Genomic DNA, 17832 nt, shown 5'->3' on the forward strand with positions numbered 1-17832 from the left:
AAAGTTTAGGAATACTAACGGTACAAGAATATAACATTCTGTTTAATCCACAGAAGAATGGTAAGAGTTCTAGGAAAACAATCAGTCCGTATTAAATGCCCTGCTCTAGACTGCACACAGTACACTGTAGAAATGTACACGGGGCACATGTCCAACCACCACCATCACCATCACCATCAAACAAGGACGCAAAGCCACATTCCTATTTTATTCTGTCAGAGCTTTCAAGGTATAAACCTAGAAAACCAAGAGGGAGAACATTATTTCACAGACTGAATGACATGATAAAGAACCTGTTATTAACAGGTGCCCAATATTTTAAAAAAGACATTCTCTTTGAACTACTTGTCATGAAAGTATTCTCTTCAGAGAGTTGGAGTTGCTTAATAAAAGGCATCTTTACTGTTCCCTAGATACAGTTACAATGAGAATAAATAAAACCAGTCTGAAGAGAAAATAAATCCCTTGGGGAGGCTAGCTTTTTTAAACTCAAGAGCTCAGACTTCTGAGCGACTGTTACCTTTCCTAACCTAGTCTTCCAAGCACATACACTAGAAAACTTTGCAAGGGTTCCCACAAAAGAACGGTTTTTACGGGAATCACTTTCCACAGTACTTCCTTTCCTATACTTTATCCAAGAAAGTACCTGTGTCAAGAACAGACTTTTTCTCAACTTACAAAAGAAACATTCCCTTCACTTATTCTAAATCTTAATATAGGAAAGTTTCCTCCTTCTTTAAATGATTAATCAAGGCACCTTAAATCTACAGACTTTCTTTTACCTTGCCATACATGCTTCAGTTAAAAATTAAACATATTAGAAACAGGGTTGGCTTTATTAATTCAGAAATATTGAAAAGTAGGGTACTGGGAATAATGATTTATTTAATGACTCTGCACATATGCAGGCCCCAACCACTACTATCAAAGAAGCCACTGCTTTTCAGAGTTCGATGAGAACAAAGCAAAAACAGTAAGAAGTATTAAACAGACCAGCAGCAGGACATTATGGATAAAATGGGGTCTCTGAGTTCAATTCCAGGAAATACCACTTACTACCTGTGTGTTTTGGGGCAAATTACTAACCTCTCTGTTCTTCATTTATATCATCTGTAAGACGGGACAATGACTACCTCAAATGGTTGCTGGGAGGATTAAATGAATTAACATATTTTAAATCTTAGAATGGAACCTGAAATACAGTAAATACTACACAAGTATTTGCTACAATCACTACTGAACTTCAAAACATGTTTTTGTGTATATTTAAAAGAAAACAATTATTTTCAACTATTCTCAATACTTATCCCTAGGGCAAGTCATTAGAAAAAGAACCTTCCACCAATCTGAGCAACACTTTGAGTAATGCCAGTTCCTTTAAAAACATGTAGAATATTTTCTAGGACTACCAGTCTTTTTCAAGATACACTGGATTTCTCTCAAAGTCTATGAGATATTCAATAAAGTACTTTAAAACACATTTTATCATAACATATTTATAATAACTATTTCATATCTCCTATTTTATACAATATTTAATTCCTTCTACCTTCTTTTAAAACCAACAACAAAAAATATATTAGCAGGTAAACCTATTAGCTGGGCTTTCCAGGTGTCTCAGTGGTACAGAATCTGCCCACCAATGCAGGAGAGATAGGTTCTATCCGCGGGTTGGGAAGAACCCCTGGAGGAGGAAATGGCAACCCACTCCAGTATTCTTCCCTCGGAAATCCCAGGGACAGAGGACACTGGTGAGCTACAAGTCCATGGTGTCACAAAACAGTCATACACACCTTAGCAACTAAACAACAATAAACCTATTAGTACTTAGTAGCATATATATATATATTATAAAATATATATACATGCTGTATATATATTAGTATATGTACAAATTTTTACTATGCGATTAATGGAATTATTTCTAACTTTTATGCATGATTCCTATTTAAATACTAAAAAAAAAGTCAAATAACATAGTTTGATAAACACTATGCCACTCCCGTGTTCTTGCCTGGAGAATCCCAGGGACGGGGGAGCCTGGTGGGCTGCTGTCTATGGGGTCACACAGAGTCGGACACGACTGAAGTGACTTAGAGGGAGCAGCAGCATGCAAATATTTAGGGCTTCCCTGGTGGCTCAGAAGATAAAGAATCTGCCGCAGATCCCCTGCAGAAGGGAAGGGCAACCTACTCCAGTGTTCTTGGCTGGAAAATTCCATGGACAGAGGAGCCTGGCAGGCTACAGCACGGGGTCGCGAGCTGGATGTGACTGGAGCGCATAACACTATGCATGTATTTTACCATAGGAATACAGTGCTTTTTAAGACAATCTTTGCTTCACAAATAGCTTAATATTAGGTACATATTACAACGCTTTGTTTCAAATTTGGCAATGAGAAACAGCATTTGGATTCACTGTCTAGTTTTTATAACTTACTATAAAAAAGAATGACTTTGACATTTAAACTTGACAGCTTTTAGTAATTTTGGCTTATGAGATACAAGATGAAATTTATTTCTCAGTGGAGTTTATGATGCCTCCTGAAACTTTAGGAACACATTTTATTGGATTAAAACCTAAATCAGACTATCTGACAAAGAATAAAATGTGCCTCACTGGTTTGAAAATGAGGACTGCCTTTGCCAATTAGGTTATGTGGAGATACTACCTGTGAGATAAAAGTATGTGATATTATATTGGCAATAGTATAATGAAATTTACAGTATCTTGAATAACTGCTAACTCAGTAAAACAAACACCTCTCTAAACCTCAACTTCTCTCTTCTATAAAAGAAATATACGGTATGTCTGCTTCACACGATGATCAAGTGTGACAGTAAAACCTAAAGGTGTTTGTAAACTGTAAACTGCTACATGAAATAATAATGCTACCAGCTATCTACAACCTGGAAAATAAACTCAGAAGGTTAAAAAACCTAAAAGAACAATATTGCTTTAATAAAACCCTTCCAATACCATTCCTATCTACCTTACATGACCAAAATTTTCTCAGTAATTATCTGTACAAAAATAAACAACTATAAATGAAGTTTTTCTAAAATATATCTTATTTTAATAATGAACCATATGCAACCCAGGTACAGAAAGCTATGGTGGGGCGGAGAGAAAGCCATTAACCTCAATGAAAGATGTATTTCCAATGAAAAGGTACTTTCCATTTAAAAAGCACCAAAATTCATAATGTTTATTGTTTTCACCAACTAGAAACTCAAAAATAACTGTATTGATAGAATAATCAAGAAGAAAAAGTGTTAATTCTTAGACACCTGTGGTTATAGACAACAACACAAATTTTAAAACTTCAATTATATATGTATATATACATATATATAGTAGCAGAGAAGCATGATGGAGTGTTAAAAATTTTCTAGCTTAAGTATATATTTTTACTACATTCAAGAGAGGAGATATGATATTAAGAAGAAAAAGGAAAACTGTAAACTTTCTCATTGTTAAAGAAGGGCTCATTTCACTATTTTTTTTAAAGGATGACAGACTTCATCCCAGTGGATACAACGAAAAACACAACATCTTTGTTTTAAAAGTCAATGTATGCAGTACACTGAAAATTATGTAACTGCAAGTATTTAAACTTCTGGTGAAAAGTTTTAGACGTCGATCTAAAAATGTTCAAGTAGTTCTAGTTTTCTTCAAAAAAATTTTAGGAGGTATGCAAAGCAAAAATTTGAAGTCTCTACTCTAAAAACCAGTAAAAATTGCTGAGAGAATAACTAAGAAAGGGTATCTCTGAAACACTGGGAAAAAAGCACAACCTAAATGGGGTCGCACAGAGTCGGACACGACTGAAGCGACTTAGCAGCAGCAGCAGCAGCAGCAGCAGCAAAGGTTGAGAACTATGTTTTATTTGCCGGGCTTTCTGAGGACTTAAGCCTGGAGGCTGGTATATCAGACAGCTCTGAGGGGCTGTTCTGAAGGGGTAAGGGAGGAGCCAGGATATATAGAGGTTTTGGGGACAAAGACCAGGCAGCTGGAACATCAAAAGATCACCATTAATTAAAGAAAACCAGTTAATGGGTGTAGCACTTTTCTACATATGGCAAGATGCAGTGAAATCACTCCTTTGATATGCACTGCCGCTAGGCCAACGTCCAGTTCTTTCCCTTTCTGAACTCCCTGAGGCGCCCCGCTGCAGCGGTTTAGGGCAAGGCAGCAGGCAGCCCCATTGCCTCTGTCCTGAGTTCCCTCAGGGCTGACTGCTGGCGGGCAGCTACAGCGCCTCAGTGGCTGCCCCATTCCTTGTTATATAGCAGGGAACATTTTTCATTCACAGGAGAAAAAGACTAATCTCTTTCAAGTAACAATATTTCAGACATCGTATCAGACCCAGAGCACACCATACACAGCTGTAGCCTGCAGAACTACCAGAACTATCAGGCCCACAAACCACTATGTGCACAACACGCTTGGTGCCAGAGCTCACACAGACCTGTGTGTACATTCCAAATCCATCCAAAGGCAAAGAGACCACTCAGCAGCCTATCTTCTACTTCAGAAAACAGAACAATAAAAGCTGCAATTCAAATGTCTCCAGTATTATCTTTTCTGTTACTTATTCAAGGAGCGTTATCTTGAGTAAGATAAGAGCTTAACAGCTGACAAAAACAATAATTCAGCCTCATAGAGACAGCACAAGATAGGAAGGTGAGAGTTAAAGATTTTTCATTCTACTATTCCCTAATTTATCATCTTGAGCAAGTTACCTAATTGCTGTGAATGTCACTTTTCTTATCTTAAAACCAGGATGTCTACCTAGTAGAACTGATAAAGGGTTTAAAATAAATTAGTGGGGGGCAACGTAAAGGACCAAAAGAAGCAAGATACGTAATATCTGGAAGGTGGCCACCAATGGTTAGGAAACACACCACTCATTTAGTTAGGGCTCCTACCTACCCTTAAGCTTCTTCTACTCATGATAAGTAAAACTCTCCTGATAGTCCCTCACTTTGAAGGTTAATGCTGTAATAACTAGATTCTGTTCCTAATACATCTACTGGCTTATTGGGAATCAACAGATGCCCTTTGGTGCTGCAGTTGGTTTTTCTTAAAAATAGAAAAGAAGAAGAAGAAAATCTATAATGTACAATCCAATCAAATGACAGAAAAGCCTCTGCTGACCACAGGAACACTTAGCAGGTGCAGTAAGAGCAGTGAGACAAGTCGAAGGATTTATGTGGCTTTCCCCAAGTTTCAAAACAAAAAAGCGTTCTTCAAACTCAAGGTGAGGGTCTGTCATCACATAGTGATGCAGTGCCTAAAACACATCCCCAAAACAGTTCTCTCTCATCTAATGAGAAATACAGTAAATTAACCTGAAACATCAACAGATTTGGAATTTTAGCCAGATGCAAAACAGTCAAGAATACTGCCAAAAGAAAAGGTGGTGTGGGGAGACAGGGTTAAAAGAACACCTGTCACTTAACACATGCAAACTATTAAACGAGCAAACAAATAAACCATATTGTTTGTCAACAAGGCAAGAGTGTGGCTTACAATTTCATTTTCATCCTCTCATTCTAAAAACTGGGTCAAAAGTTACTTTCTATTAATTATAAAAACAAGCAAAGAAGTCATCAAAGAGGGTATGTAAATTCACTAAATAAGGAAATCTTGGGTGTTTCATCCTAGAAGAAACAACAATAATCTATTTAAAAAAAAGAGAAATGAAATGGTTCATAATAGAGGGATGATTAGTAAATTATACTGACATAATGAATTAGTCATCATGATTACAAAACTGTGCAGACATATACGGAGAACTACATAATTTAATAAATGTAAAAGCAAAATACAAAATATTATGCAAACTGATTACAATTATATAAAATGCATAACAGATTTAACAAAATTCTACAACATATATAAAATCATAAACAGAGGCTGGAATATATTAAAATATAATCATCTGAATAGAAACTATAAATTAGTTTTTTCATATTTTCTATAAATTATGGTTATTCAGTTTGACTTTTTAAAATCAGCTACTTGAATTAGCATGTACGTATATGTGTGTATGTACTATACCTAGTATAATAAGATTTCTCAAATACCTTTCTGCTGTAATAGCTCTGACGGCTGTGTAACCGAGGCCACAGGCTCCACTGGACGATTTGCAGCAGGAGGCATTCTAGTTGACGAGGCTCCTGACACAACAGTGGATACTACTGGGCTGGACTTGGGCTGAACATTTTGCATTACAGAACAGGACAAGGAATCTGCAACTGAAGACAGGAAACTGTTTCACCCACAGCAGTAAAGCTTGAAATACATTAAAATACCAACAAAACACAGTTTATCTGAAGTTCTTGTAGAAACTTCAGCAGCATCACATTTATCTGGTATGTCTGTATCTAGGAAATAATGGGTCCAAAGAAATGATTTTCCAAAAAACGAAAAACTTAACTCACTAAATGTTTTAATACCCTTTAATGGCAATTTTCCTAAAACATTCCAGAAGCTTCCAAACCTTCTTAAACAAAATGAACCCCAACCATCTTTACTAAAGATCACTATTATTAATATGGACTATTGCACTGTACAGCGGTGTACCTCAGATGATAGAGGCGGTCTGCATCAACAGTAATGTGATCTGTGAATTATACAGATGTTTCCAGTACTAGCTCTGACCGCACTTTGTACTGTAAACTGCCACATCTCATTTGCTGTCTCTAGTCAGATGCCCTGTCTCACAGGTAGCTAAGTAAGGTTCTGAGATTAACCTCAGGTTGGACTTCTGGAGAAAAGTGCATGTGATTCATAGTCGGTCTCTGTGACAGCGCCAACTGCCCGACCTGCAAGATCATCTTCAGCCAACAAGAGATAATAGAAAAACCTACGATGACGACCCAGGTGTTCACTGGCGGATGAATGGACTTGAAAAATGTGGTGGCTCTAGATATACACACATGGAGCTATGTGTATGCATATATACGTGTGTGTGTATACACACATACAGGGCATGAATGGATACAGAAAATGTGGAAATAAAGGAAATACACACACATACACTGGAATACCATTCAACCACAAAAATGCAGGAAATGCTGCCACGAGACAACGTGAATGGACCTGAGGTCATCATGCTAATTGAGGTTAAGTCAGAAAAACAGCGTATGGTCTAAGTTATATATGGAACCTAAAAAAGCCAAACTCGCAGAAAGTTTTGGTTACCGGAAGCAGGGAGGTGAGTAAAATAGGGAGATACTGGTCAAAGGGTACAAACTCTCAGTTAGGAGTAGGTTCTGAAGCTCTAATGTACAGTATGGTGACTATACTTAAAAACACTGTTATAATATACTTTAAAGTATGACAGTATATCTTAAATGTTCTCACCAAATACACAAAAAAGGCAATTATGAGAGGTGACTAACCCTGCTATGGTAGTCATTTTGCAACAAATTTGTATATCATTATGCGGCACATCTTAAACTTACACAACAGTATACACACACAGACAGACAGGTACGTATGTGTGTTATATGCATGATGTGTGAAACTTACGCAACAGTATACACACACAGACAGACAGGTACGTATGTGTGTTATATGCATGATGTGTGAAACTTACGCAACAGTATACACACACAGACAGACAGGTACGTATGTGTGTTATATGCATGATGTGTGAAACTTACGCAACAGTATACACACACAGACAGGTACGTATGTGTGTTATATGCATGATGTGTGAAACTTACGCAACAGTATACACACACAGACAGACAGGTACGTATGTGTATTATATGCATGATGTGTGTATACATACATGAACAAACTCAGGTCTAAGACTGAAACAAATGTAACAATATATACAGTAACAGAACAAAATGTGATATATTTCCCAATAGTGTACAAACGACACAAATATGAGGAATGGGGAAAGAAGGTGGACTGTGGTCTAAATGCACTGACTGCCACATTATTTTTAGTATGGACAAACGTCACTGTGAGAGACACAGTCAACGATATTTTTCAGTTCCTCTCATTAAGAAGCAGGAATCTATTTTCCCACTCCCTGAATTGAGGTTAAACTTTCGACTGGCTTTCACCAGCAGAATGTGGCAAAAGTAATGGTGTACAAGCTCAAGACCTCAGGTTTTGAGAGGCACTGAAGCTTATACCTTTCTGCTCTTGAAATGCTGCCCTGACCCCGTCATGTAAGGAAGCAGATCTGGTCAATGTGGAGAAAAACCTAAGTACTCACGTGAACAGTGGGCACCAATGCTAGACAAGTGAGTGAAGCCCTAGGATCTTTCAGCCCAGCCAACTGTCAAGCTAAATGAAGTCACAGAAGCCCAGGAAAACAAGCAGAGGAACCCAACTAACCCACAGAACTGTGAAAAATAATAAATAATTCTGGTTTTCAACCAGCATTAGATAACTGATAAAATCATTCAAAATGTCAAAGTAACAAGAGTGATGAGTATATTTAACAGTACAAGGTAAAAATTAAGAGAGTTATAATCACTTAAAATTGAGTGAGAAAGAAAAGGGGCATGGAAAACAGTAAATATGCTAATTTTACCTTTGCTCATATGAGAAACTAAAAGACACTGTAAAAAAATATAGAAAATATTTCCGCCTCTGGTAATGATGATCTAGGAAATTATGACTAAACCTTCTAAGGAAGATAACTTTAAAAACTATATTCTAAAAGATCTTCTTAAAATCACCAAAAACCTAACATGACATAAACTAATCTCTGGGGGAAAATCTGTAAGAAATTGAAAACTGAAGAGAAATAAGCCCAACACTCAGAGCTGCTTTCGAAACCCTGTGGATATCTATCACAAACCAGATCTGCTGTTCTTGGTGGCCCTGCAGAGTGTGGAAAATAAGACGCCTCCCACAGCACACCCAAGATAGGGTACCTGCTACGGCAGCCCATACCTTCACTTTCGGGTAGTATCTGAAGGGTTATAACCTCAGGACCAGGATAAACCAGGAAGCCAGGCCTTACAAAAGCCAGCAGCTTTGCCTCAGAACATCTACACAGTCCACCACACCTAGGGCCTTAGCCTGGGATGAATGTGATCACAAGCTGGTAGTTCTTGGAGGAAACTGGCAGAAGGAAATATAAATCCTCTCTGGAGAATGATTCCATCCCCCTGGGCCTCTAGACGGCCCCACAAGTAATTTTTCAGAAACAAAATTCCAGGCACCAAGTCGAGAAGTAGTTTGGGTGTGCACAGGGCCCTCTGCGCTCTCCAGTCTCCAGCTTGATACACGGCATCGTCCTGCTCACAGTCCTTCAATATTCTGCCAGTGCTTGAGGGTGCAGACAAAACATCTTGTCCTGAAAAGCTTAATGTGGTCAACCAGGCCCTGAATGATCCCAGCCTCCTCCTGGCCCACGGTTCTCCTCTAGCTTCAAAGTCTTTCAGTCCCTTGCACTTGCCGTGCTCTCTTCCATTAAAGGGAATCACACGTAAGCCCCTTTAGATGTAACAGACTTTTCGCTTTAATAAAATAATTGATACAAGTCAGTCTATGCCTTACATATGTGTCTGTAGTTATAAAATCATAATAAAAGAAATACCCATGAACTCAGCATCCAACTATGAAAAGAAAGTGTTTCAAATATTGCTGACGCTCTTGGTACACTCCTCACAGCAGGCATTCCCTTGCCTCCCTCCTGACTGCGTTCACTATCCCCTTGCTTTTGTTATTCAATAGTTTACCACACAGATAAGTATCTCTAAACATTATTTCTGCTTGTTTTTTAACTTTATCACAAGACGGTAAATGCCTGCAATGCGGGAGACCAGGGTTCAATCCTTGGGTCAGGAAGATCCCCTGGAGAAGGAAATGGCAATCCACTCCAGTATCATTGCCTGGAAAATCCCATGGACGGAGGAGCCTGGTAGGCTACAGTCCATTGGGTCGCAAAGAGCTGGACATGACTGAGCGACTTCACTTGCCTTCCTAGAAAGATTACAGCTTCTCGAGGTAAGGCATCGAGTCTTTTCATTTGCTATTTTATTTCCCAGCACTAAAATAAATGCCTGTCACATAGTTAGCTTTCAAATATCTGTCAAATGAAGACAAGTTCCACAAATATTAAAGACCACCCAAAAACTGCCAGGAAAAAAACCAACAACAAAACTACCCCTTTCATAAAGAGAATGTGACAAGTGAAATATGGTATATTTAGCAACGGAACACAATTTTTTAAAAAAAACCGTTTATCTATTTATTTGTTGGCATTAAGGTAGTTCCCTAGTTAGTTCTTAGCAGCTCCTCAGTAAGTGTACATACAACTCTGCTGGAACTAGGGAGATTAAATTCTCAACTAATACCATTACCCATTCAAGCTGTTCAAACTAGAAAATTTTAAGTCAACTTCTATTATTCCTTTTCCTTCATAAACCCTATCAACCAATTCTTGAAATCATCTCTTGCCAGCTGTCTTCTATCTAAACAAATCCCAACCTATGTTATCATCCTTCAGCTAGATAGTTGTAGTTAATTCCTAGTTAGTCTTGTCTCCAAGTTCTTCCTCTTCCAGTTCACCTACCACACTTCTCACAAAGAAAGATCTAAATCACAAATCTGACAGTGTCACCACTGTGCTTATAAATTTCTGATGGCTGCTGATTACAGACAGAACCAAGCTTATGTTTTTCCTTCACCTCGTCCTTTCCTCTCACCTTCCCAATGCCACAGCCCAGCAGAAACTGGGAAACTGAGACACCAGAAAAGGAATAACCGATAAAACCAAGTTTTGAAGGAAGTGGTCATAAAGATGGACGTTTCATCTTCTGACCTTGAAGGAGCAAGTATAGAAAATCTTCAGGTGAAAAAAAAAAAAAAAAGAAAATCTTCCAGTGGAAGGTACAAAGGTGAGAAAAGGTAAGGTTCAAGAGTGCCTATGAAAAACTGAAGGAGTATGAGGGAGCAAAATTATTATTATCTCACAACTCTGCAGTCTCAACACAAGTTCCCGAAGCTGAAAATAATCTCTTAGCTGTCCTATTTGTACCTCCAATGCAGTCTTCTAACATCTCTAACTTGATTTCTTTATCCAGAGTCACCTCCTAGTATCTACTTTGCTTTTCCTCCGGCACATCATCACCCCAAGATGACAGACACATATTAACCTATCAGCGATTACACCTTAGTATCATGTAAGTTGTAGGTTTTTACACAAGGATTTTATCAACGTTTATTATTATTTTTATGAGTAGATTTTTTAAAGTTTCTTTTTTAAAAAAATAAAACTACTTGGTAAAATAGCATTAATCAGATAGTACTATTTTACAGTATGCCAGCAAGATGTAATCCTTGTTGAACTTGTATTACTCAACCAACTACACCTCAAACTAGGAAAGAGCTTCTGAACCTTGAGAAATTTACCTGTAGCAACAGTTAAAAAAAATTTAATGGCCTAATGATACCTTTTAAACACTAGCCAAAATTTCACCCTAAATTAACTAAACATAGCATTCAAAACATACATCACTGTTTTTAACAAAAATAATCTGAAATTCTAGTGCTAAATTAAAGTGCTTTTCTAAAAAGGCAAATGAGATAATGTTTAAATGTCTCTTTTATTCCACATTTCTGAATACAAACTCAACTGCCTAAAAGTAACAGCATGTATCAATCACTGTATTTTTGATAATCACTTAACTCAGGTGGTACAGATGGTAAAGCATCTGCCTACAATGCGGAGACCCGGGTTCAATTCCTGGGTTGGGAAGATCCCTTGGAGAAGGAAATGGCAGCCCACTTCAGTACTCTTGCCTGGAAAATCCCATGGACTGAGGAGCCTGGTAGGCTACAGTCCATGGGGTCGCAAAGAGTCGGACACGACTGAGCGACTTCACTTAGCTCAGGTTATGCTTTTGGATCTCAACCCTTCATGAATTGCTGAAGTTTAACTATATTACCCGAAAATTAAACTAATATAATCAAGTAATAAAATGCAATCATTCTTATCAATTACTCAAAGATTAGTTTTCATACAAAATCATGCTTAACATGTAAGATTCCTACTTTGACAATATAATTTAAGTGTCCAAAGCAATTAAACTGCTTGTCTTTCTAGAAAGTTACAATCAATATACCTATGGTTCCCAAACCTTGCACTTAGGTACTCAAGTTGCCCTTGCAACAAACTCACGGTTCCAAGGGATGTTTTAAATTTTCCAAGAGAAAAACAGTAACATCTGTCAGAAAACGTTATGAACTATTACTACGATGTAGTGTGGGGCACTGGAAAAAATAGAGAAACATCAACTGAGGACGTTTAGGAACTTCTGTAATACTGAATTTTAAAAGTAATCTCTTTATTTCTTTTGAAATGATGACAAGCAATAGGCCATATTAACCTGAGATATATCTAATTTGTCAACTTCTGAACTACAATGAAAAAGTCATTTACCAATCTAAGGGGGGAAAACCCCCTTCTTTACACAGTAACTTCTAAAATTATATTCATTATGGCTTTCATAATATAGTATTACAATTAAAACAATGGAAATACACTCCCTTCTCTTTGCCTAATGGACTAATTACTAGTCATTCAAATAGAAGGTAATTTCGTAATTATCCTTACTCTTTATTCAATATTTTTTTCAATACTAGGCCCTTGCCAATAGGTATTCTACTCATAAGCCAAGTGGCCCCACATTTTTCAATCCTACATCTTAATATAAACTCATCCTATCTGGTCCTATTACTATCTCAGAAATAAGATAGGAATTACCTGACTTTCTTCTTTTTCTTGGTCACAAAAGTCATAAAATCCTTAGGTCAGAGGGACCTTAGATAAGCTGATCTGTAAAAGGACTGCTGAAAGGAAAAAGAAAACAGGATTTCTACAGGACAGAAAGCCCTGGTTCCGAGATAGGTAGACAGAGAGTCAGACGAAACCAAGCTTCAGGACACACTCTGCTTCCAGCGCTCAGGACCACAGGCTTTCCGAGTCTGTAAAGCGAAGGGACAGCACTAGAATCTGGATCTGTTACCAGACATGACTCAAGATCCAGGCAGAAATTCAGATTCCCAAGACTACCCTGGAGATTATTCTATTCTAGCTCAGTCAGTTGGGTTTGAGGGATTCTATGCAAGGGATTCTGGTACAGAGCCAGATTTGGGAACTGTGACGGACGCTTCAAGTTGACTTACCTAAGACCCAGTCAATGCTAACCCCCTTTTTCACGCCTTTCTCTACCATGGAGGCTCCAAAGCCAACTATTCATTTTCTGGCCTTCCCTCATATTAGACGTGGCCTTTTAAACAGCAATGGCAAATGACACGCAAGATGAAGTCTGCCAGTGCCACGAACCCACTGTCTATACTCTCCCTTCTTTCTGCTTTTAATTTTGACAGGTACGTAAGTTGTCTTGTTTCTATAAACCAACATACTAAGGATGGCAGAGAAGACAATGAGGACGTCTGGATCTGCATCTGCCTAGACTTCTTGACTCCAGAAAAAAAACACACCTTTTCTGTTTAAACCACTATTAGCTGCTTGCAACCCAAGGTGTTTCTAAGTAACATCGCACTGAAAGAACAGATGATCTCAAACATACAGTTCAGATCTAGTATTCTGAACGTCTAACTTTAAATAAGCTAACTGTCCAGGGAAGGATATTTTTCTACAACATTCTTGACATGTGGCTATCTAGACTCTGATAGACCATGTAGAGACATCATTCAGAAAACTATCCCAGATTTCCAGTACTCATTCTTTACATACTGTTTCATTCCGTTCAAGAGCAGATTTTGTCAAGGTCAAAGTGACAAGATGAATTAAAGTGAGTGTATTTTATGCAAACCCCACACTAAATAAACTATATATATACCTTGTGTATGTAACTTTTAAACAAATAAATTTAATCATATTTTGGTCTAGGAAGGTGAAAAAACTAATTACAAGGGTATTCTTCATGTATCTTTCTCCATCTTCACTGTCCTGCATTCTAACTTATCTATCTGGGGCTGAGAAAACATCAGCTTTAATGTATAGGAAATATATCTTCTGTGAAAGCTGCAAATAAGAGTTTACCTAACCAGTTTGGTATTTCAGGCTATAATTTTTTCTACAGAGAATGGGGCTATGACTGGAAGAATGACTGTCCCAAAGCTGAACTAATATAAAAAAGAAAGTAGCAGCTAACAGAACATATCCTCAAATGGACCCTTCCACTGTGCCCTATTCCTAACTCACATTAAAGACAACTACTGCAGAGGCAAGAAAACGAATTAGTAAACAGCAACGGAGATCCTAATCGTGGCAAGGAACCATGCTATAGAAGGCAGACGGTCAGGAGGCTAACTGTGAACAAATGAAGGGGAAGGGTTCAAGGAGATGCTACAAAATTTTACAGTAAATAAAAGCAAATAAATAGCAAAAGTAAGCTAATTTCCGATTTTTCTAATGGGCAATATCATCTTTAACCTTCATGCAATAAAAACGGATTGGAAATGCACTGACTTTCAACCATGCTTTGGTGGACTTTTCATTCAACCTACCGGTATTTGTTGGGTTGCTGGCTGTAGCCAGGGAGGTGTGGTTTCGAATCAGATTGTCTTGGGTTGATGGAAGGCCTGGGGCTGACCATGAAAAAGTACTGTATCCTGAAAGACTCTGCTGCTGGTGGTACTGTCGTGATGGTGGAGGTGGAAGCGGGGACGGATGGCTGACAGCGGTGTTTTGACCAGAAAATGAGTTATCTCTAATTGGCCTGACAGCTGGAGCATTCTGTGAGGTAAACATTTGTGGCCCATATGGATCACCAGCAGGTAGAGAGGCATATGAAATACTAGGATACGCAGCGTTAGAAACAGTTGACAAAGCATAGTGACCACAAGTAGAGGGAAATCCCTGAGAAGCAAGAGAGGAACTGGCAGAGTGCGTGGCTGGACTGTTGTAATGATTCACAAAAGAGGAGTACGGCTGGGAGGCACTCGTTTGCAAATGCGATGCGGAGGACGAGGCACCTTGGAAAGATCCCGGAGTGGATCCCACAGCATGAGGGGCGGGAGGAGCCCTGCCATACATCTGCTGTGCTCCTGCTTGCTGGCTGGCTGTGTTAGGAGTTGCCACGTTCTGGGTTGGTACCGTATAGAGACCAGAGTAGTAATCACCACTCTGGCTATCCAATGGCAATGAGGTCATTTTCCCAGGTCCTTGAGAGTAATGTCCTGAGGGAACAATATAGTTTTGAGGAGGCAATCCATACTCAGATGGAACCTGCATTTGATTCTGTGCTGGACCTGAAAAAGAAAAGCAAGTATTGACAGGAATTAGTAAGAAGGCAACTAATTTTTAAGCATAGTTCCCATCTAAATGTTGCTCTAATTTACTTCTTCATAATCCCAAACTGTTACAAGAGACTGTACTCTAACAGACCTGCCGTGGTAGTCAGCTCCAAGACGGTGCCCAGTTACCTCCATGCTCTGGTACTCATACCCTCCCACGATAAACCCGGATTGGACTGTGTGACCAGCAGCACACAGCAGAGGCAATGCTATCACTCCTGAGACTTGTCCTGCCTCAGGCACTGGCACTCAGATCTCTCAGTGCGGAAGATTAAAGTTGCCAAGTTGTGAAGAGCTCTCTGGAATAATCCATACAGTGAGGAATCGCATTCTCATGACCAACAGCCAGAGAGAAACTGAGGTCTGCTCACAACCTCAAGAGTGAGTCTGGAAGCAGACTCTTCACACCACGTAATAGAGTCTTAAAGATAACCAGACCCCCAGTTGACAGCCTGACTACAATCTCACGCTGGAGACCCTAATCCAGAATCTCCCAGCTAGACTGCTTCAGGTCCCACAGAAACCATGAGATTAGTACTGGCTGTTTTAAATTGGCAAATTTTAGGCTATTTCGTCATGTAGTAACAGATAACAATATACCTACCAAAGACGAAGTTCAAACCTTTCTTACTGCCTCCCCCTTTTTAAAATTATAAAGCTAACAATATATCTACTATTTAAAAAATTCAAACAATGAAGTACATAAAGTGAAAAGTACAAGTGCCCTTCTTTCCCTGGTAGCTGAAATCCTACTTCCCAGATATAGCTTAGTTAATGGTTTCTTATGTATTCTTTGGATACCTATATGTACAATATATGTAATATATATATATATACACATATATAGTTACTTAACCACAAAGACCATACTACAGTTCAGCAAGGATATCCTTCTGTGTTAGCATATATAAATCTTTATTATTATTCTAAAAGAATCTAACAATATTTCATTGTAGAAACATAACATTATTTACCAAATCCCCATGATGAATATTTATTCCAGGGAGTGAACTAACTTATGAGGTCTACCTGTGATGAATCTGCAGGATAGGTTCCTAGAATTGAAACTGGAGGTTCAAAGGGTTTAGGGGCAATTAAAATTGGAAGGAAAGTTATGACCAACTTAGATAGCATATTAAAAAAGCAGAGACATTACTTTGCCAACAAAGGAGTGGTCATGTACGGATGTGAGAGCTGGACTGTGAAGAAGGCTGAGCGCCGAAGAACTGATGCTTTTGAACTGTGGTGTTGGAGAAGACTCCTGAGAGTCCCTTGGACTGCAAGGAGATCCAACCAGTCCATTCTGAAGGAGATCAGTTCTGGGCGTTCATTGGAAGGACTGATGCTAAAGCTGAAACTCCAGTACTTTGGCCACCTCATGCGAAGAGTTGACTCTGATGCTGGGAGGGACTGGTGGCAGGAGGAGAAGGGGACGACAGAGGATGAGATGGCTGGATGGCATCACCGACTCGATGGACATGAGTTTGAGTGAACTCCGGGAGTTGGTGATGGACAGGGAGGCCTGGTGTGCTGCGATTCATGGGGTCGCAAAGAGTCAGACACGACTGAGCGACTGAACTGAACTGAAAATTGACCATTATTGCCAAATATCTCCAAAAATGTCTATCAATTTGTTCCTCTCATCAGTGATGCTTCAGAATGCCTCATCTTCCCAACACTGAGTACCATTTTAATGTCTGCCAATCTAATAAGAGAGAAACATTTTAGCTTGCAGTACTAAACTTTGAGTGCTGCTGAGAATCCTTACAAATGTTTCTTAGCCACTTGGGTATCTTTGTTATCTACCCTCTCCCCAAAGGATTGTGTGTCCCTTAATAATTTATAAATGTTCACATACATTAAGCAATTTAACCATGTTATTATGTGCTGCCTGTATTTCCTTCAGATTACTTAACTTTGTCCACGCTGCCTCTTGCTATAGTTTCTCAATTATCATGTAGTAAAATCTTTCATGCTTGATAAAATTTTAATTTATACTTCATAGAGCCTCCCCCACTCCAATATTATAAAACTACCCATGTTTTCCTCTAGTATTTTTAATACTTTCATTTTTACATATTCATCTTTGGTCACCATAGAATGTATTTATTTTATCAGTATCATTAAAGTTACCGTAACTTAGACTTCCCTGGCGGCTCAGACGGTAAAGCGTCTGTCTGCAATGCAGGAGACCCGGGTTTGAGCCCTGGGTTGGGAAGATCCCCTGGAGAAGGAAACGGCAATCCACTCCAGTACCATTGCCTGGAAAATCCCATGGACAGAGGAGCCTGGCAGGCTGCAGTCTATGGGGTCGCAAAGAGTCGGATACAACTGAGCGACTTCACTTTGCTTCACTTCACCATAACTTAATATTAATTTTATTAATACTCTAAACATTACACTTTGTGCCACTCACTGTTCTAATGTTTTACATATATTCACTCCTTTATTCCTCCTCATAACCACCTGAAATAGAGTATCATTATAACTACTTTATAATAAGATAACTGAAACAAAATT

The 17832-nt window shown here is 38.7% G+C and overlaps 1 protein-coding gene across 2 annotated transcripts in view; it reads right to left on the bottom strand.

Moving 5' to 3' along the window:
* Positions 1-17832, bottom strand: part of SEC24B (SEC24 homolog B, COPII coat complex component) — a 78911-nt gene that overhangs the window by 47578 nt on the left and 13501 nt on the right. For both annotated transcript variants that reach the window (XM_052641602.1, XM_052641601.1), the window contains exons 2-3: positions 14524-15267; positions 6093-6263 (exon numbers count right to left, since the gene is read on the bottom strand). In XM_052641602.1, coding sequence (XP_052497562.1) covers positions 6093-6263; positions 14524-15267 — 915 coding nt within the window. The remainder of the gene's footprint in view (positions 1-6092; positions 6264-14523; positions 15268-17832) is intronic.

The sequence above is a fragment of the Budorcas taxicolor genome, chromosome 6 (genome assembly GCF_023091745.1).
Source record: "Budorcas taxicolor isolate Tak-1 chromosome 6, Takin1.1, whole genome shotgun sequence".
Taxonomy (NCBI): Eukaryota; Metazoa; Chordata; class Mammalia; order Artiodactyla; family Bovidae; genus Budorcas; species Budorcas taxicolor.